This window comes from Heterodontus francisci, chromosome 37, assembly GCF_036365525.1.
Source record: "Heterodontus francisci isolate sHetFra1 chromosome 37, sHetFra1.hap1, whole genome shotgun sequence".
Taxonomy (NCBI): domain Eukaryota; kingdom Metazoa; phylum Chordata; class Chondrichthyes; order Heterodontiformes; family Heterodontidae; genus Heterodontus; species Heterodontus francisci.
Window position 1 is genome coordinate 18,838,126 of NC_090407.1, and position 25,634 is coordinate 18,863,759.

The 25,634-nt window shown below is 43.3% G+C and overlaps 1 protein-coding gene across 2 annotated transcripts in view; it reads left to right on the plus strand.

The window, feature by feature from the left end:
- The first annotated feature begins 8,202 nt into the window (after nucleotides 1-8,202).
- Nucleotides 8,203-25,634, plus strand: part of chd5 (chromodomain helicase DNA binding protein 5) — a 237,282-nt gene continuing 219,850 nt past the window's right edge. For both annotated transcript variants that reach the window (XM_068017205.1, XM_068017206.1), the window contains exon 1: nucleotides 8,203-8,480. In XM_068017205.1, coding sequence (XP_067873306.1) covers nucleotides 8,423-8,480 — 58 coding nt within the window. In that variant the 5' untranslated portion in view covers nucleotides 8,203-8,422. The remainder of the gene's footprint in view (nucleotides 8,481-25,634) is intronic.

Sequence of the window (25,634 nt, forward strand, 5' to 3'; positions counted from 1 at the left end):
CCAAAGAGCCGGTACAAGGGCGATGGGCTGAATGGTCATCTATGTTGTTTGATCCTTTTTACTAATTTCCATTTACAGCCTCTGGTTCTACTTACTTGGAGTACTTTGGACTAATCTGGGTTAAACTTTTTGCTTGTTGGCTGGTAGATTCGGTTCATGTGGGTGGCAGTGATTGACTGCCTCCTTCAATCATTGATATAATCCAGGCATCAGTTCCTGCGATGTCAACCCATGCTTGTTGCAATTGTGAACATTTGTCTGAGGTTTTATGGCTAGTTTCTGTTTTTTGATGGCCATTTGTTCTCTTGCAGTTCAAGATGCTTATATCTGTTTTTCTAAGCTCCAGTCAGTTTTCCTTTTGATAGTCAGTTTTCCTTTTGATAGTCAGTTTTTAACCTTCTAATTGCTGCACATTCCTTCAGCTGTTTCTGAGGTTGCTGGAGATGTGGGCAGTATAGCTCCACAAAAGCTCAGCTGGTTTAGCCATTGAGGAGCTCTGCAGTCAGGACCAGAAAGGACGTGTGTTTTGACTCTTGGCCTCCAATAGCAGAGGGAGCATAACAGTTGGCAACTTTTATTTTTATTAGTTCTTGGGGTGTGAGCATTGCTGGCAAGTCCAGCATTTGCTGTCCATCCCTAATTGCCCTTGAGCATGTGGTGGTGTGATGCCATCTTGAACTGCTGCAGGTCATGTGTAGGTGCACCCACAACGCTGTTAGCAAGGGAGTTCCAGGATTTTGACCCAGTGACACTGAAAGGATGATATAGTTTCAAGTCAGGATAGTGTGAGGCTTGGAGGGAACTTGCAGATGGTGGTGTTCCCATGCATCTGCTGCCCTTGTTCTTGGTGGTAGACGTCACTGGTTTGGAAGGTGCTGTTGAAGGAGCCTTGGTGAGTTACTGCAGTGCATCTTGTAGATGGCACTCACCGCTGCCACAGTACACGTGGAGGGAATGAATGTTTAAGGTGGATGGGGCGTCGATCAAGCGGGCTGCTTTATCTTGGATGGTGTTGAGTAGGGTTCTCCAACATATGGCCCGTGGGCCAGGGTCTGGCCCACCAAAGGTTTCCCTCTGGCCCGCAGATGTAAACTGTACCCGGGGCCGTTCCTCATCCACGCCAGGGGTCCATGACGAGATGAAAAATTTCCCATTGTTTTCTTGCAGACCTTTTTAAAAACATTGCGCTGTTAGTTTGGCTGCTGAAGCAGGAACGCGCTTCCCAACTTTAATAAATTCGGGGTTTTCTGACTTTTTAAAAGCCTGCCGGAAAACCCTGAATCAGTCTAAAGTTGGGAAGCGTGTTTCTGCTTCAGCAACTGTGAAACTGACAGCGCGATGTTTTTAAACAAACTGACCAACCACAAAGCTGCTGTGCTGAGCACTCCCACTCCCTGCAACTGTCAAGAGGGGTCGGGGAAGCAGAAGGGGAAAAGCAGGCGGAGGGGAAAACAGGGTGGGGAAACGGAGAGGGGAAAAACGGGCAACGGGGAGAGGTGGTGGACGGGGGTGGGGGGGACGGAGAGGAGGACAGAGCAGTGGCGGACAGAGAGCGAGAGACATAGAGGAGGACACAGTGAGAGAAAGGGGAGAATCTGGGGGGAGAGGGGAGAGACAGAGAGAGAGGACGACTCAGAGGTGGGCGGGGTGGGGGAACATAGAGAGAGAGATCAAGATTGCTCTTGACAGATAGATATCTATCAGGAATACTCTGCATCGCTACAAGAAGTGTGTGGGCAGACATTGACTACTTGTGCAAGCAAAAAGATGCCAGGTATCACACTAAATCAGTGTCCAACGTAGTGATGAGAAAGTAAGTCAATAAATTAATCTCATTTAAAGCTTCACAAAAATGGACATTTGTTATGATTAATTGTAAGATAACTTTTTAATGACTATCTTCCTGAAATTGTCTCACTGCCCCCCCCCCCCATGTAAGACAAAAATTGTAAAGTGCTTTCCCCCCCCTCCCCCTCCCCACGTGAAAAGTTTGGACAATCCTGGTGTAGAGCTTCTCGAGTGTTGGAGCTGCACTGATCAGGCAAGTGGAGAGTATTCCATCACACTCCTGACTTGTGCATTGTAGATGGCGGACAGGCTTTGGGCAGTCAGGTAAGTTACTCGCCTCAGAATTCCTAGCCTCTGACCTGCTCTTGTATCCGCAGTATGTATATAACTGGTCCAGTTAAGTTTCTGGTCAATGTTAACTCCCAGGATATTGATGGTGGGGGATACAGAAATGGTAATGCTGTTGAATGTCAAGGGGAGATGGTTAGATTCTCTTTTGTTGGAGAATGTCATTGCCTGTTACTTGTGTGGCGCGAATGCTCTGGTCACCATACTGTAGGAAAGATGTGATTGCACTGGAGAGGGTACAGAGGAGATTTACGAGGATGTTGTCTGGACTGGAGAATTTTAGTTATGAGGAAAGACTGGACAGGCTGTTTTCTTTGGAACAGAGGAGGCTAAGGGAAAACCCAATTGAAGAGTATAAAATTATGAACGGTCCTGTTGGAGATGGTCATTGTCTGGCCCTTGTGTGGTGTGAATATTACTTGCCACTTTAACTGCACAAGTCTGAATGTTGTCTAGGTTGTGCTGTCCGTGGGCACAGACTGCAATCATCGGCGAACGTCCCCACTTCTGACCTAGTAATGGAGAGAAGGTCATTGATGAGGCAGTTGAAGATGGTTGGGCCTAGGACGCTACTCTGAGGAACTCCTGCAACAATGTCTGCGGCTGAGATGATTGGCCTCCAAAACCATAACCATCTTACTCTGCTAGGTATGAATCCAACCAGTGAGCGTTTTTCCCTTTAATTCCCATTGACTTCAATTTTGCCAGGGCTCCTTGATGCCACACTTGGTCAAATGCTGCCTTGATGTCAAGGGCAATCACTCTCACCTCACCATGTTTGGACCAAGGCTGTAATGAGGTCTGGAACCAAGTGGCCCTGGTAGAACCCAGACTGAGTGTCGGTGAGCAGGTTGTTGCTGAGCAACCTCCGCTTGATAGCACTGTGAATGATGCCTTCCATCACTTTGCTGATGATTGAGAGTAGGCTGTAAAGACAGTTATTGGCTGGATTGGATTTGTCCTGCTTTTTGTGGATAGGACATACCTGTGCAATTTTCCATGTCGTTGGGTTGACACCTGTGTTGTAGCTGTACTAGAACAGCTTGGCAAAGGGTGCAGTTAGCTCTTGAGTACAAGTCTTCAGTACTACAGCCAGGATGTTGGCAAGGCCCATGGCTTTTGCTGTATCCAGTGCCTTCAGCCATTTCTTGACATCAAGAAATGTAGAGTGCATTGAATTGTCTGAAGACTGGCATTTATGTTGGTGGGCACCTCAGGAGGAGGCTGAGATGGATCATCTACTCGGCACTTCTTGCTGAAGATGGTTACAAATGCTTTAACCTCATCCTCTGCACTGATGTACTGGGCTCCCCAATCATTGTGGATAGGGATGTTTTTGGAGCCTCCTCCGGTTAGTTATTCACAACTGAATGTGGCAGGACTGCAGAGCTTTGATCTGATCCATTGGTTGTGGGATCACTTAGCTCTGTCTATAGCAAGTTGCTTCTGCTGTTTAGTATGGATGTATTCCTGTGTTGTAGCTTCATCAGTTTGGCCCCTCATTTAGAAGTATGCCTGGCGCTGCTCCTGGCATGTGCTCCTACACTCTTCATTGAACCAGGGTTGGTGCCTTGGCTTGATGGTAATGGTAGAGTGAGGGATATGCCAGGCCATGAGTTTATGGATTGTGGTTGAATACAATTTTACTGCTGCCTCATGGACTCCCAGTTTTGAGCTGCTAGGTCTATTCTGAATCTATTGCATTTAGTACAGTGGTAGTGTGACATAACACGATGGAGGGTGTCCTCAGTGTGAAGCCAGGACTTTGTTTCTACAAGGACTGTGAGGTGGTCACTCCTAATACAGTCATGGATAAATGTACCTGCGACAGGTAGATTGGTGAGGACAAGGTCAAGTAGTATTTTCCCCCTTGTCGGTTCTTTCCACCTGCTGCAGATATGTTCTTCAGGGCTCAGTCAACTTGGTCAGTCGTGGTGCTACCGAGCCACTCTTGGCGATGGACATTGAAGTCCCCCACCCAGAGTACATTTTGTGCCCTTGTTACCCTCAATACTTCAAATTGGTGTTTGACATAGAGGAGTACTGATTCATCAGCTGAGTGAGGGTGGTAATCAACAGGAGGTTTCCTTCCCTGGGTTTGAACTCATGATGTGTGGAGTTAAAATTGAGGACTTCCAGGGCAACTCCCTCCTAGCTGTATACCTCTGTGCCACCACCTCTAGTGGGTCTGACCTGCTGATGGGACAGGACATACCCAGGAATGGTGATGGAGGAGTCTGGGATATTTGCTGTAAGGTATGATTCACTGAGTATGTTGCTTGACTAGTCTGTGGGACAGCTCTCCCAATTTTGGCATAAGTCCCAAGATGTCAGTGAGGAGGATTTGGAGGGTTGATTGGCCAGGGTGTGCCATTGTTGTTTCTGGTGCCTAGGTCGATGCCATGTGGTCCATCTGCTTTTATTCAACTTTTTTGTAACGTTTCGATACAACTGAGTGGCTTACTAGGCCATTTCAGAGGGGGTGGTGGGGGTTAAGAGTCAACCACATTACTGTGGGTCTGGAGTGACAAGTAGCCCAGACCTGATCGGGACTGCGGATTTCCTCCCCTGAAAGACATTAGTGAAACTATACCATCCCCTGCCCGCACCCCGAATTAGGAAAAGTAGAATCAACCAAGGTTCCTGTACCTGAGGGTTGTGCAGTGACCCTTGCTGGAAAATGGATATCAGGTGCGTACAAAACTGGCTCTACTGTGACGACTCTAATGGTTACATGGCCAGCTGACCCATACTATCTGCACAGACATTAAAAGAATGGCCACTTGGAAGGTGCTAATAGGAATTGACATTTTGAGGAGGGGTAAGAAAACTACTGGAAAAAATGAAGAAAGTAGTAGAATAAAAGTTTGGGAATTGCGTCATTGCTCAATATTTGCTCTGTCTTGCTTCAGGGCGTGAAGCTTTCTGTGCTTGGATATGAGGACCCTTAGAGATACAAGTGTCCCTAAATTTCTATTATAGCTCAACACAGGTCATTTGCCTTTGCTCCATGTTATCAATTTTGTAGAAATTCCAACTGCTTGGAGAAATTCCTAGAATTGTAGGAAAGGCTTTTCCCCTTCAGTGCACACATGGGTAATTATGGATACTGACTGGCCTTGCAGGATTTGGATCTCACAGGGATTTTGCTGTCTGTCAGCATATGATGCATTGTGTGAAAAGGGACCATATGCTATCTTTGCAGTGAGTCATAGTGAGGACATCTACACATAACCGTCAAAATAAATCTGTCAGCCAACAAAACCAAACTCACAAATAACAAGCATTTCAAACTGAGGCTACATAAATAGATGAGTTTCCCAGCACACCTTTGTGCATTTTCTCTGGGGCTTTAAATACTCCTCCAGTTCATTTTTCTTTGACTCCAAAAAGTCACTACTGGATAATGGTTTCAAAAGTGTCCTAATACCTTGCTCAAGTGGCCTTCATTTTGCAGGCAAGAATCCAGACTGAATTTTGGCTAGCTTTTCTGACTAAAGTTCGCTGATAGCATCAACTTGGGATTAAGCTTTGAGTGCATGCTAGAGTATAGTTGTATGGGGACCATTCCCCTCAAATACCTTGCCAAAGTTGCCATTTATGTGGGGGCATGATGGTGAGTGCTAGCAAGCTGTGGTATGGGAGTAGGTTGGAGACTAAGTGCTGTTGTGAGTTGATTCTAATAAATTGCATGCACGGGGCTTATTAATACTGATCAAGAGGAACACCCTCGGCCGTTATTTTTTGCTGTTGGCAATCTAACCCTCTGAAGGTGCTGAGTGAGACCTCTGTGCTCCTGGTACCTCCCCCCACCCCCAGCTCAGAGTAGTTAACTCATCAGCGATCACACCTGGGTACCATGCTGATCTATGTGTCTCTGCAATCCAAATGAGCTTTTGGGGAAGGCAGTTAAATACAAGCAAGAACTTGCATTTTATATGGCTATTTTGTTCTGCATTGTTATAGTAGTTTACAAATAAAAATTGGGTTTAAAACACTGAATTTTCCCAAAATGATCTCTTCCCTCACTCCTCTCATTCTAAACTGTTGTGCTTCCTCTGATTTGCAACCTTTTGTTGCATTATATTAAGATGAGCGGAGAAGGAATCCTCAAAGGTCAATGCCGATTGAAAGACTGTGTGTTAGCCCATTCTGAGAAAAACATGTTCTCCCAAAGGCTGGGTGAGGAGAATCTCTTCAGATTCAAACACAGATACTGTCAAGATGGCCAAAACCCAAAGTGCACCGACTGGGTGAACATAGCCGTATGGACACATACCTGACACTACCTGGGACCAGTCCCAGTACAGCACCCCAGACGCTCTATAACTTGCTCCCTACCACAATATACCACGCACTGTGTACTCTGAAAGCAACATATGTTATAATCAAAGAATAATTGCAACAAAAAAAAACAGAACACAAAAAAATCAAATCAGGTTTTGAAGTGGGTTAAAAAGCCAAATATTAACCTTTCTCTTTCAGATGCCTTTTTTAATAAAATCCATGAGGATACACTGGGTTACTTTAATATCATCAAACAAAAAACTTAAAGTCAAATTTGTTGGGACACAACAAATAGAAAACAAAATCATAAAATAAATCTCTTTCAAGTGCTGACTGACTTGGAGAGTCAGTTTTCTTCTATTGTAGCCTGTGTACCTGACTATAGATGATGAGTTTGTAAAGTTGCAATCTACTGTACGGCTGTATTTCACTCTGATTTAAGATCTGTCTAATTTGTCGTAGCTGGTGTGAGATTTAAACATTTCTGCAGATTACCCTAGCCTCACATCTCCCAATATTCAGAATCTGCAGCGATGCATAATTAGATGAAATGACTGCTTTTATAAACCTTTTATACAAGAAACCAAGAACCATTCCACAGTTCTTCCTCTTTATTTACATTCGTATGTTGTGGGAATTTGAGTATAGAAAAAGAGCCTCTTGCTTTAGTGCACTATTCCCCTTTACTCTTGTTTTGACCTCAGTTGGTCTATGAGAAAAAAAATGACTGTGACACATGATTTAACTATCAGAAGGCATGAGCTAATGCTGAGCACGATCAGAGTAAGAAGGAAAGTTGGTCAGAGTTGTGGAATAGGTTGCCAAGGAAGGCTGCAAATCAGGCAATGTGGGTTCAAGTGGTAATTGGATGTTTCTCCAGAGATCGAAGGATGGTGAAAATGTTTGAAGTTATGTTATTGGGTTTAATGGCCTTGTACCATAATGTTGTTCTGTGTATACAGCAATGCTATTTTCTGGTAATACACTGCTGATTAAATTCTGGTAAGCTCGCCGACTGTGTGTTAACTGTGTGGAGCATTCTGGTCGAATAAGCCAGTAAAGTAGAATCAAAAACACCATTCAAACTCTTAACAGGCCAGATGCCAATGTTATGGCTATTAATGATGCTGCTTGTATATGTTTTGGAAATGATGAGTGTGCAGGATAGACTCAGTGTAAATAATCTCATTGAGGGGGGGTTTTGGCTGACAATATGACCCCCTGGAGAAGTGTGTATTGCCTTGTGACTCCTGCCGTCTCATTATTTTCTCTGAGAATCCCTCAGTGATCTGCTGAATATCTTGGCAAAATAGTTATGCAGTGAGATCAGAGTTCAGTTGTAAAGCATGGGGGCTGCACGGTGCTTTTTCAAAATTATTTGTAGTGCCAGTGTGCATTGTATATTTTTAAATCTTTTGCATTTTCAAATAAAATGTGTTTTTAAGGATAAAAAGTTGAAAGTAATTAAGGAATATTTCATCAGTAATGGAGAGAGGCACTAAAACTTCCTCCCTTCCCCCTTCCCCCTTCCCCCTTCCCCCATCCCAAACAGCAGACTCCACTAGCACCAAAACCTGGTCAACCACTACCATAACTAGCAGGTTAGGGATCATTATGGGATGCATGGTTACCGGGGCAACCAGACGAGACGTCACAACTGGGCATGTGCGTTCCAATTTTTCTCTCCCCTCTTTCTGTCTCTTTTTTTGGATTATTTTCAGGCGGGGGGCTGAGGAGATTTTTTTTTGTTAGTGTGTGGCGGCCATTTTTCCACCTCACCCTGACAAATCTGTCAATATAGTCACTCCATCCGGCTCCTGCCCTTTTTTTTAATCCAACAAGGACTTTCCCTCCCTGTCTTTTATTCATTTAAAAATCCTCTTTATTTGCATTTCCTTCCTTTATATATATCTTTGCTTCTCAGGATTTTTTTAAATGTGAATTTTCTGTGCCCCTTCCCTCTGTCCCTCTTTTAAAGATATATTTAATTTAACATTCAATGATGCCGGCATCTTTTGGCAATGAGGACGGGATGGAAAACGATGAGGGAGCCCCAGGTAGGTGTTGATGAGGATCTCAATTATCATTTTCATGCTTAAGTTGTCGGTACAAAAAGATGAGAACAATCAGGCAGCAACTCCTTTTATATATAAAGGAACATATGTATGTATATATATATATATATATATATATACACATTAACAGGATCTAAAGCCCAGCAGCGAATGCGGGCAACTTCAAGGTTTGGCCAGGCACAAGAGTGTCTGCAGAAAGTGTGTGACGAGGAGGAGGAGCGGGAGCCGGGGCCGCGGGAAGCCGCGATTCGGGGGCTTCTCCCCGGTTTATTTTGCAAGTTCTTTCCGGGTTCCTCTCCGCTCCCTTGCAGCCGTCGCCGGCACTTTGTGTTCGATGCTACTGATGGCGGGGGTCTGGAGCAAGAAAAGGGTCTGATGCATATTTATTACTAATGTTTGGTTTTAGTAATCTTAGAAAATCCGTGTCTTTAAAACGCTTCCTAATGGGAAAGGCGGCTATTTAAAACAGTGCAATCAAATCATTTTATACAGTAACAAAAAAAAACAGGAAAATTAACCAAACCCTTCTAAATCCATATTTAGTAGCACTTGACATACATGGCTGAAAACGTTATAAATTGTGTATTTTAATTTTCCATCTATATTTTCTTAACTCATTTTGATTGATTTGCTGTATTATGTATCATGTTGACAGATCTTATCTGGACCTGTGCAGAAAACATTGTATTCATACCCAATGACATTTGAATCAGTCCTGTAGTATACTAACCTGTGATCTTGTTTTCTTCCCCCGATAATTTTGAATTAACATTGTGTTAACTAGTTGCTACATTTTTGCACTGGATACCTGCAATATCTGAATACGGTATTGCATTTCTGCACGGTGTTTTTATAGCTTAGGATGCAAATCATTGATCCCAATAATGTTCTTAATATTTGTGACATTTCATGTACAATACCTGTTATATTTACAGGATACATTTAAAAAAAGGGGAATTCAATACATCTCATTCATTTCTATATATAAAAAAGTAAATATTTTTTGAAGGAAGTTTTAATGCTAAACGTCACACGTTTGGTTACTAAGTATTGCATTGCATTTCTAGAGGAGTTTTTTTTCAAAGGGAAAAGTTCTGTAACTGAACATTATAGGGTGAGTGAGAGTTTTGGGGCTGCACTGAATGATTTGTAGTCCCATCTGCTGCCTCTCTTCCTCTCCAATGATGAACAAATGTTATTCAAAGCAGGCCTATTATGACGTCACAAAGCCGGCCGCAACCTACCCTGCTGGCGGCCGGAGCCCCGCCCCCTCCTTTGCCTTCCCATTGGCTCGCCGACTAATGGCTGGCTTGGTGATAGGTCAGTCACAGATGGCTGACAAGTTAGGTTGAGCCGCGCTGACATGTAGCAATTATTTGTATCCAAAAAGACAAAAAAAGCTCTTTTGTTTCAGCTGTTCCACAGCCCAGGACTGCTACTGCTGCTCAAACCCACTGCATGTCATGAGGTGGTGCCAGACCTCTTTCAAAGTTTATTTTCTGCCCTCTGTCTCCTTTCCTCCACTGAAGGTGGTGACCTCTTGTAGCAGGGTCCAGCTATATTGGTGTCCCATGCCCTTTGGTACTTTACCCAAGTGGTTCTTCATGTCTGAATCTTGACAGTGTGATTTACATAGGTGTGTGCCCCTGCACACACACACGTGATTACACCCACCATAAACATGCCTCACATGCGCTCACACTTTCCTGCAGGACTTGATAATTTTTTTAATTAAGAAAGACGTGCATTGATATAGCGCCACTCACAACCTTCTAAACAATCCTAAAGTGCAAAGAAGCACTTTTTGAAGTGTAGTCACTGCTGTAATGTTGGAAACGTGGCAGCGAATTGTGCGCAGCAAGGTCCCACAAAGAGCGATGCAATGATGACTAGATACTCTGCCTTTAATGACGTTGGTTGAAGGATAAATATTGGTCAGGACACCAGGGAGATCTCCCTTGTTCTTCGTTGAAATACGATGAAGGCTTTTTTATTCATGTAGTTGTTGGCCAGAATATATTGGTGTATCTCTGTAATCCCCTCCAGTTCCACAACCCTCAGATATCTGAACTCATCTAATTCTGGTCTCTTGAGGGTCCCCAATTTTAATCAATCTACCATTGGCAGCGGCACCTTCAGCCTCCAAGGCCCTAAGCTCTGGAATTTCCTCCCGAAATGTCTCTGCCTCTCTACTCTTCCCTCTTTTAAAAAGTTCCTTAAAAATTACCTCTTTGACCAAGTTTCTGGCCATCTGCCCTAACATTGCCTTATGTGGCTCTGTTCCAGTTTTGCTTCATAAAGCTCCTGTGAAGCCCCTTGGGATTTTTTATTACATTAAAGGTGCAATATAAAAGTTGTTGTTGGCCTTCTTGACCCGCTGCCATGTTTGATCCGGCTGACTGGCTTGCGAGGGCATTTGAGAGTCAGTCATGTTGGTGTAGGACTGGAGTCACGTATCGGCCCAGAATGAGTAAGAACAGCAGATTTTCTTCCCTAAATGACATTAGTGGACCAGAACTGGACACAGTTCTCATGGTGCAGTCTGACCAGAACTGGACACAGTTCTCATGGTGCAGTCTGACCAGAACTGGACACAGTACTCATGGTGCAGTCTGACCAGAACTGGCGGTGTGGTCTGACTGGAGCTCTGTACAGTTTGCCCATTATCTCTAATGCATACTCTCCTGTTTTGGCTCAGTAGCTCAACATCCTATAGGCTTCATTGGTTTGCTGCTCTACATTGGTTGGACGTGTTAATTGCCTTGGATTCCGAGCCCTCTTTCAACTTCATCCGTGACTCTTGTACTGCCATTTGTGGAGTATGTGCGTTGCCTATTTCTCCTTCCTATCTGCAGTATTTTACACCAGTAAGAGAGCCACATATCCAAGTACACAATGATAAAAAGATAGGCAGCATAGTAAGCAGTGTTGCTGGAAGCATAAAAATGCAAAGAGATATTAATAGATTAAGTGAATGGGCAAAGCTGTGGCAAATGAATTTTAATGTAGGCAAATGTGAGGTCATCCAGTTTGGACCAAGAAAGGACAGACAGGGTACTTCCTAAATGGTGAAAAGCCAGAAACAGTGGAGATTCAAAGAGACTTGGGGATCCATGTAAGTATCACAGAATTGTTACAGTTGGCCCGTTGTGTCTGCACTGGCTCTTTGAAAGAGCCGTTTACCTCGTGCCACTTGCTGGCCTTGGACAGGTTCAGAAAATACCTTTGAGACTACTGGAATGTCGGCCTTTATGTCTAGAGGACTAGAATACACGGGGATAGAAATCGTGCTACAGCTATACAAAATCCTGGTTAGACCACACCTGGAGTACTCTGAGCAGTTCTGGGCACTACACCTTAGGAAGGCTATATTGGCCCTGGAGGAAGTGCAACGTAGATTTTCTAGAATGATACCTGGAATCCAAAGGTTAATTTACGAGGCATGATGAGATAAACTAGGGTTGTATTCCCTGGAATTTAGAAAGTTAAGGGGTAATTAAAAGAAGTTTCCAAGATATTAAGTGGAACAGATAGAGTAGATAAAGAGAAACTATTTGCCTTGGTTGGGGCGTATAGGACCAGGGGACATAGCCTAAAAATTAGAGCCAGACCTTCCAGGAGTGAAGTTGGGAAACATTTCTACACACAAAGGGTGGTAGAAGTTTGTAACTCTCTTTCACTAATAGCAATGAGGTCAGTTGTTAGTTTTTGTTATTCAATCTCAGATTTGAAATTAACAAAGGTATTGAGGGATATGGGGCAGAGGTGGGTATATGGAGTTAGATCACATAACAGCCACGATCTCATTGAATGGCAGAACAGGCTCAAAGGGCTAAAAGGCCTACTCCTGTTCCTATGTTCCTATTTCTGTATTGTGTTTCGCTTGCTATATTTCTGTCTACATATATATCTTTGGTCCGACTCACCCTGGATAATGATCAGAAGCAAGAACCTAATCCTAACCCAGGTCCGACTTTGTTTATTCCACTTTTGAGCTAATGGGCATCTCTTGTTTCCCTAACTGAGATCAGATAACTCTGTACACGCTGGGAATTTAACCTAATGTTTCCCCATTACTGCATCCACCTCTTTGCTAAATGATTCCAGGGTTTTCACCTCCACCGTTCTGACTGGAAGTCCATTCCAAGTGGTGATCACTTTCTACATGAAAATCCTCCTGATAGCCATCCTGAAGTTGCCCTTTACTAGTTTGAACTTGTGGCCCCTTGTCCAACTCCCACAGCTTAATTTAAAGTAGATGAACACTTTCCATACTATATACCTTATATGGTGCCATAAAGACATCTTGCACACGTCCTTTCCAGACTGAAGAGCCTGTCTCTACTCATAACTCAGACCCCTGACACCAGGGAATCAACCTTGTAGCTCTGTTCTGCACTGTCTCCAGCGCTTAAATGCCTCTCGAGTTTCTTGGCCATCGGTGTTGGCCGAGACGCGAGAACGTTTAAAATCTCATCTGAGATATGGCAAGTGCGACAAGGCAACCCTCCCCCCTGTATGACTGAGGGAGCATCCGCCTAGATTATTTACTCCAGTCTTGAGTCCACAACTTGCTGACTCAGGTTCCCACCAGAGCATAGGAACTGTAGGAGGCTATTTCAGTCCCTCGAACCTGTTTCACTGTTCAGTTAGATCTGCACCTCAGATCCTGATAACATTTGTCGTCTAGAAATGCCTATGCGACTTCCTTGCCTGTACTCTGTGCCTTAGCCAGCAGGGAAGTTTTTAGTTAGCAACATAAATTCAAAGAAATTATTGTTATTTTTTGTTGTAAAGTTAGTAGCTCCTGTCTTGTGAATTTTGTGCTTATTGAGATGAGGGATGTTGATGCTGTCCAAAATAGCACAGGTCTCGGCTTCCATTCCTGCTCTGTGCTGATTCAGTTGATCTCAGTTAAGGCAGCATTTGGAGCACTCTGGATTGCCTCAGCACCCTTGGGCTAGGTAGAGGGAAATATCAGCCAGTTGCCATTTTGGATTGACAAAGGAACATAATAAACAGGAGGAGGCCATTCAGCCCCTCGAACCTGCTCCATCGTTCAATTAGATCATGGATCATCTGCATCTCAACTCCATTTTTCTGCCTTTGCTCCCTATCTCTTGATATCCTTACCAAAACGAATCTATCAATCTCAGTCTTGAAAATTTCTATTGACCCTTAGTAACCAGATTTTTGGAGAAGCGAGTTCCAGTTTTCCGACACTGTGGGAAAACAGCTTCCTGATTTCACTCCTGAACAGTCTAGCCCTAATTTTAAGTCCTCTTGTTTTTGATTCACCTACCAGAGGAACTAGTTTCTCCCTATCTACCCTGTTGAATCCTGTTATTTTTAACGCCTTGATCAGATTGCTCCTCATTCTTCAAAACTCAAGGGATTACAAGCCTATCTATACAGCCTGTCCTCATATCATACCCTTCTAAGCCTGGAATCATTCTGGTGAATTTGCACTGCAGCCCCTCCAAGGCCAGTATATATTTGCTGAGGTGCAGTGCCCAAAACTGAACACAGTACTCCATCTGGGGTCTAACCAGAGCTGTATGCAACTGAGGCTTCATTGCTTCCCTTTTTGGTATTGTAGGTCCCTTGAGATAAAGGTTCTATAAGTGCTTTTTCTACCTGTCTACCTCAACCCCAGCAACCCCTGGTGGAAAGTGCGTGATAATGTTGGGTAAGGACAGGTGACATGGCTGTAATGCTGAACTGAATAACCTTCCAATAGTCTTACGCCTGGGCTCAGAGATGTATAGCATCCATTTGGGTGAGGTGCTGGAGGGCTTCTGTAGATGTCCAGGCCCCAGCAAATAAAGAAGTTGAGGAAGTAAGTCGGTTAATGATTTCCACTGATATCACTCCAGGGTGCAGTATGGCGCTGGGTCCCTCACTATGCTCCAAATATTATTATTCATATATTCAATATTTAAAGGCTCACTACACAGTGCAATTTTTTTTCTTCACTGCTTTGCCAATGCTCTCTCCTACTCTTTCCTCAGTATTTCTTAGATTCTTATGAATGTGTAGTTTTCTTGCTGAGGCAGTGCTGCTTGGCTGAGATCTGCTTACCCAACAACAACTTATACTTATCTAGCACTTTTAACATATTAAGATGTCCCAAGGTGCTTCACAGGAATGTAATCAGACAAGATTTGACACTGAGCCACAATAGGAGATAGGGTTGGTCATATAGGTAGATTTTAAGGATTATCTTAAAGGAGGAGAGACACCGAGAGAGTGAAGAGGTTTTCAGAGGGAATTCCAGAGCTTGGGGCCGAGCCAGCTGAAGGCATTGCCACCGATGATGATGCAGAGGGAGTGGGGGATGGACAAGAGGCCAGAGTTCTTGGAGGGTTATAGGGCTGGAAAGGGTTACAGAGATGGGGAGGGGCTGAGGCCATGGAGGGATTTGAAAATGAGGATGAAAATTTTACATTTGAGACGTTGCCTCAGTGGACAGAATGATGGAACCTGGAACCTCCTGGCTGATGTGGCTTAGTGCCATACCATGTAGTGTATGAACAGGAGCCAGGTTAAACACTGCTTTATGCTTCACTTACTGAGTTAAGAAGTTCCTTTGAATGCCTCTGAGCCTTTCTTTGGATTTGGCATGACGAGGTGCCCTCTCTGTTTAGTTAACATGCAAGTTCTGGCTCCAGACAAACAAAAAGTCGCAACACTTGTGAGGAGGTGTGACAGTTCGTGTTGCTTTTCCAGTTGTACTGAGAGCGAGGTGTGACTCTCTACTGAGTCTGTTTAGTCTTTTTTTCTCTCATAGATTGGAAGATATGCAATTAGCAACTCCCAACAACCGCACCCCCCCCCTCAATCTTTTTAATGAGTGCTTACTATTGCCTGAGCCAGGTGCAGGCAGAAGGGTGAACTTAGTGTTGTCATCGGCCTCCTCAAATGGTGTGATAAATTCAGATTTAACTCCCAACATCCGTTTGACTCTTAAATAAAAGCAAAATACTGCAGGTGCTGGAAATCTGAAACACAAACAAGAAATGCTGGAAATACTCAGCAGGTCTGGCAGCATCTGGGGAGAGAGAAGCAGAGTTAATGTTTCAGATCCGTGACCCTTCATCAGAACTGGCAGATATTAGAAATGTAAAAGGTTTTAAGCCAGTAAAGTGGGGATGGGGCAAGAGATAACAAAAGAGAAGGGTTCCGAAGAAGGGTCACTGACCCGAAACGTTAACTCTGCTTCTCTTTCCACAGATGCTGCCAGACCTGCTGAGTGAATCCAGCATTTCTTGTTTTTGTTTCAGATTTCCAGCATCCGCAGTATTTTGCTTTTACAAAAGAGAAGGTGTTGATAGGACAAGATCACATAGAATAACTGACCAGAAGGTCATGGAACAAAGGCAAATGGTATGTTAATGGTGTGGTGAAAGACAAAGCGTTAGTACAGAGAGGCATCTTCCCCTGCAATCGCAGGAGGTGTAATACCTGCCCATTTACCTCCTCTCTCCTCACTATCCAAGGCCCCAAACACTCCTTTCAGGTGAAGCAGCGATTTACTTGTACTTCTTTAAATTTAGTATACTGTATTCGCTGCTCACAATGTGGTATCCTCTACATTAGTGAGACCAATCGCAGACTGGTTGACCACTTTGCAGAACACCTCCACTCAGTCCGAAAGCATGACCCCGAGCTTCCGGTTGCTGACCATTTCAACACTCCCCCCTGCTCACATGCTCACATCTCTGTCCTGGGATTGCTGCAGTGTTCCAGTGAACATCAACGCAAGCTGGAGGAACAGCACCTAATTTACCGATTCGGCACACTACAGCCTGCCGGACTGAACATTGAGTTCAATAATTTCAGAGCATAACGGACCCCCTTTTTATTTTTATTTTTAGTTATTTTTTCTTTTTTATGTGTTTATTTTATTTTAGTTTGTTTCTACTGTGCCTACCCACTGTTTTTTCCATGTTTGTGCTTGGGGCCAGGCTGTTCAGTTTTCTGTCCATTAACACCCTCTCTGTACTAAACTTTGTCTTTCACCACACCATTAACATACCATTTGCCTTTGTTCCATGACCTTCTGGTCAGTTATTCTCTGTGACCTTGTCCTATTAACACCTCTTTTCTTATCTCTTGCCCCACCCCCACTTTACTTGCTTAAAACCTTTTAGAATTAGAACATTACAGCGCAGTACAGGCCCTTCGGCCCTCGATGTTGCGCCGACCTGTGAAACCATCTGACCTACACTATTCCATTTTCATCCATATGTCTATCCAATGACCACTTAAATGCCCTTAAAGTTGGAGAGTCTACCACTGCTGCAGGCAGGGCGTTCCACGCCCCTACTACTCTCTGAGTAAAGAAACTACCTCTGACATCTGTCCTATATCTATCACCCCTCAACTTAAAGCTATGTCCCCTCGTGTTTGCCATCACCATCCGAGGAAAAAGACTCTCACTATCCACCCTATCTAACCCTCTGATTATTTTATATGTCTCTATTAAGTCACCTCTCCTCCTCCTTCTCTCCAACGAAAACAACCTCTCTAATATCTGCCAGTTCTGATGAAGGGTCACTGACCTGAAAGAGATGCTGCCAGACCTGCTGAGTATTTCCAGCATTTCTTGTTTGTGTTTCCGTTTGACTCTTATCTATCTTTCTTTCATTTATTGTAAGTGTCTGCAGCTAGAGGAACTTTGGCTTGGAGTTGATGAGCTGGAGTCTGAGCTTTGGACGCTGTGATGCATCAGGGAGGGAGAAAGCTACCTGGACGCTTGGTTCCAGGAGACAGTCCACACTCCTTAGGTTAAGTACTTCAGATTTGGTCTGTGATCAGGGACAAGAGGGTATGACTGCAAGAGAGGCAGGCATGGGGATCAGGAAGGTAGCACTGGAGGAGCCCCAGCCCTTGCATGTTTCCAGTAGATACGAGATTGTTCAGGCTGTGTGGACAAGAGCAGGGACTGCAGGGAGGATGTGCAAACTGACCAGATCACCATGATACAGGGGCCATTCAAGTTGGGAGAGTGAAAAGGAATGTAATAGTAGTAGGGAACAGTAGAGTTAGGGGGATAGATACTCCTCTCCGCAGCCGAGAGTGTGAGTCCCGAAGGCTGTGCTGCCTGCCCGGTTCATGGGTTAAGGACATCTCCTTGGGGCTGGAGAGGAACTTGGAGTGGAAGGGGAAGGATCCAGTTGTCATAGTTCACTTGAGTACCGATGACATAGCTAGGACTAAGAAAGAGGTTTTGCTGAGGGAGTATGTGCAGCTAGGGGATAAATTAAAAAGCAGAACCATAAAGGTGGTGATCTCTGGATTGCTACCTGAGCCACGAGCAAATTGGCCATAGGGTAAATAACATCAGAGAGTTGAATCGCTGTGCGATAAATGAGTTTCAATTCATGGGGAACTGGCACCAGTACTGGGCAACGAGGGAGCTGTTCTGTTGGGACAGGCTGCACTTGAAGCACGCTGGGACCAGTGTCTTGGTGCATCCAATAACTAGGTCTGTAGATAAGGCTTTAAACTAAATAATGAGGGGAAGGAGGAGTGTTCAGATGAGGGGAAATTTAGAAAGTTTGAGAAAAGACAAGGCAATAGTGCGGGGTAACAAAATGGATAATGATAACCAGAGTGTGACAGGAAGGGACGGAGCGTACTGTTTCGGACCGGTGGGAGGTAGTGTGGGTGACTTCCACTTTTCACCTCTCAACTGATTGCAAATAATGTTTTAACACTAGTTTTTAATCCCTGAGTGTTTTAAGGGCAAATAAATAGACAAATAAGAGCTTTTCTCATAGCTTAAAAAAGAAAGATAAATATTTATTTTTTACATAATCGAAAAATGTTCCCGACTTCCATTCACGCACACAAGAAAAGATAGAGTAGAAGGTAGCATGCAGTTGGAGTCCAGTTGTAAAAGAGTTTGTTGCTTTAGAAGCTTTTTAGGAGGAAATCTTTCAGTGGTGCAGGCCTGAATGTTCTTTGTCTTGAAAAGGATCACAGAAAAATATCACAGGCTCCTTGTGGTTAAGCCTCAATCCGAAGACGATGGTGGAAATCCTGGTTCACTGTCGCATATGAGGAATTCCAAAGTCACCTTGAAATCTCTCTGCTGCAGTAGTTAAAAAAGGTTATCAACCGGGCTCCTGCTTAGCTGGAACTGTCCCACTGCTGTTCTGGCTGGAAAAGACCTTCTCTGGCTCCCTCCACCCCCTCTCTCTCTCTCTCTCTCTCTCTCTCTCTCTCTCCAGAGAGCTCCTTTTAAGGTAGAAACTTGTCAGGTTGGGGTTGGTCAGGTGACTAAGGGCTCTCTCCCCTGGGATGATTCTTACAATGTTCCAGGATATGGGAACCATTGTTACATGATGGCATATGGATGTGGTCTATTCTGCTAAAGTGGTGCTATTTCATTCTATTATCTTAGTCTTGGCTGCGGAGTCAGTTTGTCTGTAAAAGTCTTTATTAGCTCTATTCCTGTAGATAGGAATTGTTCGCATGGAATGGACTGTTTTCCCCAAAGCTAATTCAGACGTGGATAATGGCTTTCATCTTCAACAGACAAATATGTTTATTGGCAGTACAGGAGGGATCACTTGACTTCTACTCCGTCATGTCTGTGGCACAAATATGTCCATCTTTTTGTAGTTCCGTTCAACAGTTGACTTTTATTTCATAATTCCTACAGTTCATTTCATGTTTCATCACTGTTCCCTCTGTAAGTGTGACAGTACAAACATAACAGTGCACCAACAAATAGGGTCAGAGGAGGGAAAAATGGTAAAAAGACAGAATTAAAGGCTTTTATCTGAATGCATGCAGCATTCATCACAAATAATTGAATTAATGGTGCAAATAGAAATAAATCAGTATGATCTGATAGCCATGACAGAGACATGGTTGCAAGGTGACCAAGGCTGGGAACTGAATATTCAAGGCTATTTGACAATTTGGAATGATAGGAAGAAAGGAAAAGGAAGTGGGGTAGCTCTGTTAATAAAGGATGAAATCAGTACAGACCTGAGAAATGATCTTGGCTCAGAAGATCAAAATGTCGAATCAGTTTGGGTGGAGACAAGAAATGCAAGGACAAGAAGTCACTGGTGGAAGCAGTTTACACTTGTAGGACAGAGTATAAATCAAGAAATAATTGGGGCATGTAAATAATGTACTGCAATAATCGTGGGCCATTTTAATTTTCTTATAGATTTGGACAAATCAAATTGGCAAAGATAGCCTTGAAACGAGTTCATAGAATGTATTCTGGACTATTTCGTAGAACAATACATTCTGGAACCAACCAGGGGACGGGCTATTTTCGAACCTTGCAACCACGTCTCTGTCATGGCTATCAGATCAGACTGATTTATTTCTATTTGTGCCATCAATTCATTTATCTGGTTACGAATGCTGCGTGAATTCAGATAAAAAGCCTTTAATTCTGTCTTTTTACAATATTTCCCTACTCAGACCCTATTTGTTGGTAATGTGTAATGAGACAGCGTTAATTAATGATCTCTCAGTAAAAGACTGTAGGGAGGAGTGATCATAACATGATGGAATTTCACATTCAGTTTGAGAAACTTGGGCCTGAAACTAGTGTCTTAAACTTAAATAAAGGCAATTACAAAAATATGAAGACAGAGTTGGCTAAAGTAGAATGGGAAAATAGGTTAAAAGGTAACATGGTAGATGAGCAGTGGAAGACATTTAAGGAGATATTTCATAACTCTCAACAAAGATATATTCCATTGAGCAGGAAAGAAAGTTAAGGATGGTATCAAATAGAAAGAAAGGCGTACAATGCTGCGAAGATTAATGGTCGGCCGGAAGATTGGGAAAATTTCAGAAACCAGCAAAGGATGACTTAAAAAATAGAGGGAGAAATTAGAATATAAGAGGAAACTAGCACAAAATATACAAACAGATGGTAAGAGCTTCTAAAAGTATATAAAAAGGAAGAGAGTAGCTTAACTTAACATTGGTCCCTTACAGGATGAGACTGGGGAATTAATAATGGGAAACAAGGAAATGGCAGAGACTTTGAACAGGTATTGTATATCTGGCTTCATAGTAGAATACACTAAAAACATCCCGAGAATAGCAGAAAATCAAGGGCAAAAGGGAGGGAGGACCTTGAAACAATCATTATCACTGAAGAAAAAGTACTAGGAAAACTAATAGGTCTAAAGGCTGACAAGCCCGGAGACCTGATGGCCTACATCCTAGGGTCTTAAAAGAAAAGTGGCTGATGAATTATTGGTTGTAATCTTCCAAAATTTCCTAGATTTTGGAAAGGTCCCAGCGGATTGGAAAACTGCAAATGTAACTCCCCTATTCAAGAAAGGAGGGAGACAGTTAGCAGGCAACTAACTGCAGGCCAGTTAGCCTAACGTTAGTCATTGGGAAAATGTTGGAATCCATTATTAAGGGAGTAATAGCAGGACATTTAGAAAATCATAATACAATCAAGCAGAGTCAACACAGTTTTATGAAAGGAAAAGTGTGTTTGACAAATTTATTAGAGTTCTTTGAGGATGTAACAAGCATGGTGGACAAAGGGGAACCAGTAGATGTAGTATTTGGATTTCCAAAGGGCATTTGCTAAGGTGCCACACGTAAGAGGTTACTGCTCAAGATAAGAGTTCAGTGTGTTGGGGGTGATATATTAGCATGGATAGAGGATTGGCAAACTAACAGGAAACAGAGAGTCGGGATAAATGGACACTTTCACCTTTGCAAACTGTAACTAGTGGGGTGTCACAGGGAGCAGTGCTGGGGCTTCAACTATCTATCAACAATCTATATTAATGACTTGGATGAAGGGACAGAGTGTATTGTAGCCAAATTTGATGATACAAAGATAGGTGGGAAAGCAAGTTGTGAGGAGGACACAAAGTGCCTGCAGATAGATATAGGTAGGTCTAGTGAGTGGGCAAAAATTTGGCAGATGGAGTATAATGTGGGAAAATGTGAGGTTGTCCACTTTGGTAGGAAGAATAGAAAAGCAGAATATTATTTAAATGGAGAGAGACTGCAGAATGCTGTGGTATAGAGGGATCTGGTGTCCTTGTACAAAATGTTAACATGCAGGAACAGAGTATGTTTCTTATCCATGGCTGAGATCAGCTAACTCAGGACAGGCGAGGAGATTGAGCCGAGGGCCTTCCTTGGCCCCTGTGTGGGTCAGCAGTTCAAAACCTTAAAAGCTGACATTATGACTCAGTGGGGAGCACTCTTGCCTCTGAGTCAGAAGGTTGTGCGTTCAAGTCCCTACTGCAGAGTCTTGAGCACAAAATCCAGGCTGACTCTCCAGTTACTGAGGGGGTGCTGTCTTTAGGGTGAAATGTTAAACCAACACCCTGCCTGTCCTCGCAAGTGGACATAAAAGATCCCATGGCATTATTTGAAGATGAGCAGGGGAGTCCTCCCTAGTGCCCTAGCCAATATTTGACCCTTGACTAACATCATTGAACAGCTATCTGGGCATTCTCACTTCGTGGGAGCTTGCCATGCACAAATTGGCTGCTGCATTTCCTACGTTCCTACAGTGACTGCACTTGAAAAAGTACTTAATTCGTTGTAAAGCGCTTTGCGACATCAAAGTCTTTTCTTTCTTTGCCCATCGGAGGAGAGAGTCCCAACCATGTGCTCGCAGGCCTACGTTGGCTTCTGGTCTAGCAAAGCCTCAATTTTAAAATTCTCAAGAAGGAATTAAATAAATGCTTGAAGGGAAAAAAATACAGGTCTTTGGGGAAAGAGCAGGAAAGCAAAATTATAATTGGATAACTACCAAAGAGCTGGCACAGGCACTATGGGCCGAATGGCCATCTCCTTTGCTGTATCATTCTGCGATTCATCCTTCTTTTCAAATCTGTCTATGGCTTCGCCCCTCTTAACCTCTATAACTGCCCGAGAACCTTCCAAGAGCTCTGCCTTCCGCCAATTCTGGACTCTTGCGCATCCCTGACTTTCATCGTTCCACCATTGGCAGCCATGCAACTGCCTAGGCCCTAAGCTCTAGAATTCCCTCCATAAACCTCTTCACTGCATTACCTAATCCTCCTCCTTTCAGATGCTCCTTAAAACCAAGCTTTTGGTCACCTGTTCTAATATCTCTATATGTGGCTTGGTGTCAAATGTTTTTTGATAATGCTCCTGTGAAGCACCTTGGCACATTTTACTATGATAAAGGTCGTATATAAATACAAGTTATTGTTGTTTAAGATGCTGCGTCATGGTGGTGAGTTCCATCACTGTTTCTGTCGTTCTGTTGGGTGTGTAGTGTGAGGATCGTTTGCCTGCCACATTTTCGGAATTTTGAAATAGAAAATGCGGGAAACCCGCTGCTCTGAAGAGTGGCCTCCACCCCACACGTGACTTTGCTCTCGCTTTTTCCCACATTGACTGTATATTTCCAACATCTTTGTGTGTTTCTTTTTGGGTTTCTAATACTTGTAGTTGAAAAAAAAAGCTCCTGCCCTTTATGAAGATAGTGCCCCTTAAAGTTGCGCATTGTTTTTGGAAATGGTTTTGAGCCTGCTGTCTGACCACACTTAATCAGTATCCAGGCTGAGACAGTAATTCCATTACGGCATTTATATCATCACACGAGGAATTATAAATTATACAGCTGAGTGACAGATTCCTGACTGAATACCATCAACTCTGCCCTGTCTGAGCTATTCTACCCTCTATCCTGGCTGAGGATTGACAGAATAGCAAGCCATTTTTCTGCTTCATCGTGGCTATTTCTGAAGTATGATTTTTAAATGCTCTTGAATCTTCTCCCACCACCCGGAGGCACTAACACAGGTGGGGACCACTGATATCAGCCGCCATGGAACATTGCCCAGGTGACTATTCTTCACATATGAGCCTGGACAGAATGTTGGTGGGCTATTCAACAGTTGAGGGCATCGTAGTCGAACACTGCACTCGCTGACCCCTATCCATTCGTTCCTCCCCTATACTATCACCGACTTATTGGATTTTGTGCAGTTATGCTTCCAATAAGCATCTTCAATACCTGGAAAGACGAAAACTGACTCTTTCAACCCCATTGGACAATGGCCATTAACAGGGCTCCAGGCTGACTTCAAGTTTCGTCCCCAAAATTTTTTCTTTTTCTATGAAGCTGCTTTGTGACATTTGGAGGTCTTGAAAGACATTCTTTCAATGCAAGTTTTTTTCTTTATTCCTGACTACCTGATTGTTTGTCTCTCCTTCAGCTGTTTCCATTTCCTCCACCTCTTCCTGTATATCTCAACTCCTCCTGCTCAGTATTACATCCAGACCCAGCCCTGCTCTATCTAGAACGTGGTTGGATGCTCCCTGCCCTTTGCCCTGTTGGAGCTGCTCGTTATTGCTTGGGTTGCTGTCTTGTGCTGGCCTGGAGCAGTTATTCTGATTAGTCAAACTGACCATGATGACCACTCTCCTCTTCATATCATGTTCATGTTTCCATAGTGGTGAAGTCTGGTGTTTTTATCCATGATGCACACTATTTTAGCAGGTAACCAAGGAAATAAAGCACACACAACAATCAAAACACACTCTGCTTTCTGTCTTACTCTTTTACCAACAAGCGAAGTGAAAGGTTAAAGTTCAGCTGCATACGCTGTGAATATGAGTATTGAGATCATATAACCAATGATGGTGTTCGTTACTCATTTATATATTTACTAATTAGAAGTGCAGTTAACCACATCTGGATTCTCAATTTGCCACATGTGGCTAGATGCTAATGCATTGGACAGCACTGAAATGGAGGATAAAGGACTATCATACCAACCCAGCAGGACTTAGTCTACAAGAATCAGCAAGGGCCATTTCTAGGTAGCTGTTGCTAAATGAATTACTGATAATAGTGGAGTTTAAAAATAGCTCGTCATCACAGCAGCTGATCAGAGAATGGCTGCCCGCATCACTCTGACCTTGAGCAATGTGGCACCTCGTATTGTTGGAACCAGTATCCCACAAAGGAAGGAACGGTCCCGTCGCAGGGACAACCTGAGACTCGTCATGTTCTGTTGACATTCTCTCTTGACCTTCATCCGATCAGAACTGTCCTGCCTTTTCATTAATATGGAATTCTCAGAAGTTTGGGGCTCAATCAAAATTAAACAAGAATTGTTGAGCTCATTATGTAATGCTACATCTGGAAGATATACCTGAAGTGTCAGCTTTGGGTTCAAAGGAGTGGACAAACTTCAGCAAAATCGATAGTCAGAGGCAAGGTTTGAGCTTGTAAGTTGAGGGGAGGAGAAATCAATCAATTTATGGGTCACAAACTGTTCAGTGGTCATCCTTGTTAACTGAGCTTATGACAGTGAAAGAGTTGTCAAAAAATGGAATATATGAGAATGAGGATTAAGTATTGTGTGTGATGCTGAAGAGAATTTGTTAGGAATATCGATTATACATGATGTGTAATAATAAGGATCTCCAAGTAGGAGATATATCGATGAGGGCTAAGCATACTACACTGTACCGATCCTGGGAGTGTTTGATGAGTCAGTGTAGAGGGAGCTTTATTCTATTTCTAATCTATGCTATACCTGTCTTGGGAGTGTTTGATACAGCTGCTGAATGCTGTAATGGGAAAAAAGTGATTCATTTTTGAACACTGTCAACTCTCACTTTGAAGAAAACAATCTGACTGTAAAATAGAAGCACACTGACCTCTAATAACCTTGCATATGAGCATCATCTTATATCAGCAACATTTAATCTGAACCCCTTGGTTGAATTCCAGCCTGGAACTCACTCTCTGTAGCACTTACTCTGTGTAATGTACACTGTTGAATATTTGTCTGATCAAAGTTTAGTTTCACTATTGTGTACAGGGTAACTTCTTACTTTGACTTGATTAGGTTATGGTTTGTGTTTGCACATTGCACCTTGTTTAAAGAAAGTAATTCTTGTATTTCTATTACACCTTTCATGTCTGCAGGGTGTCCCAAAGAGCTTTACAGCCAATTAAATGCTCTTGAAGTGCAGTCACCATTGCAATGTAGGAACTGCGACAGCCAATTTTCACACAGCAAGCTCCCAAAAACAACAACGTCACATGAGAGGGCAGATAGGGCCTCGGTTTAACATCTCAATGATGAAATACCAAACTAAAGTGTTGCCTCGATGGGTTAGGGC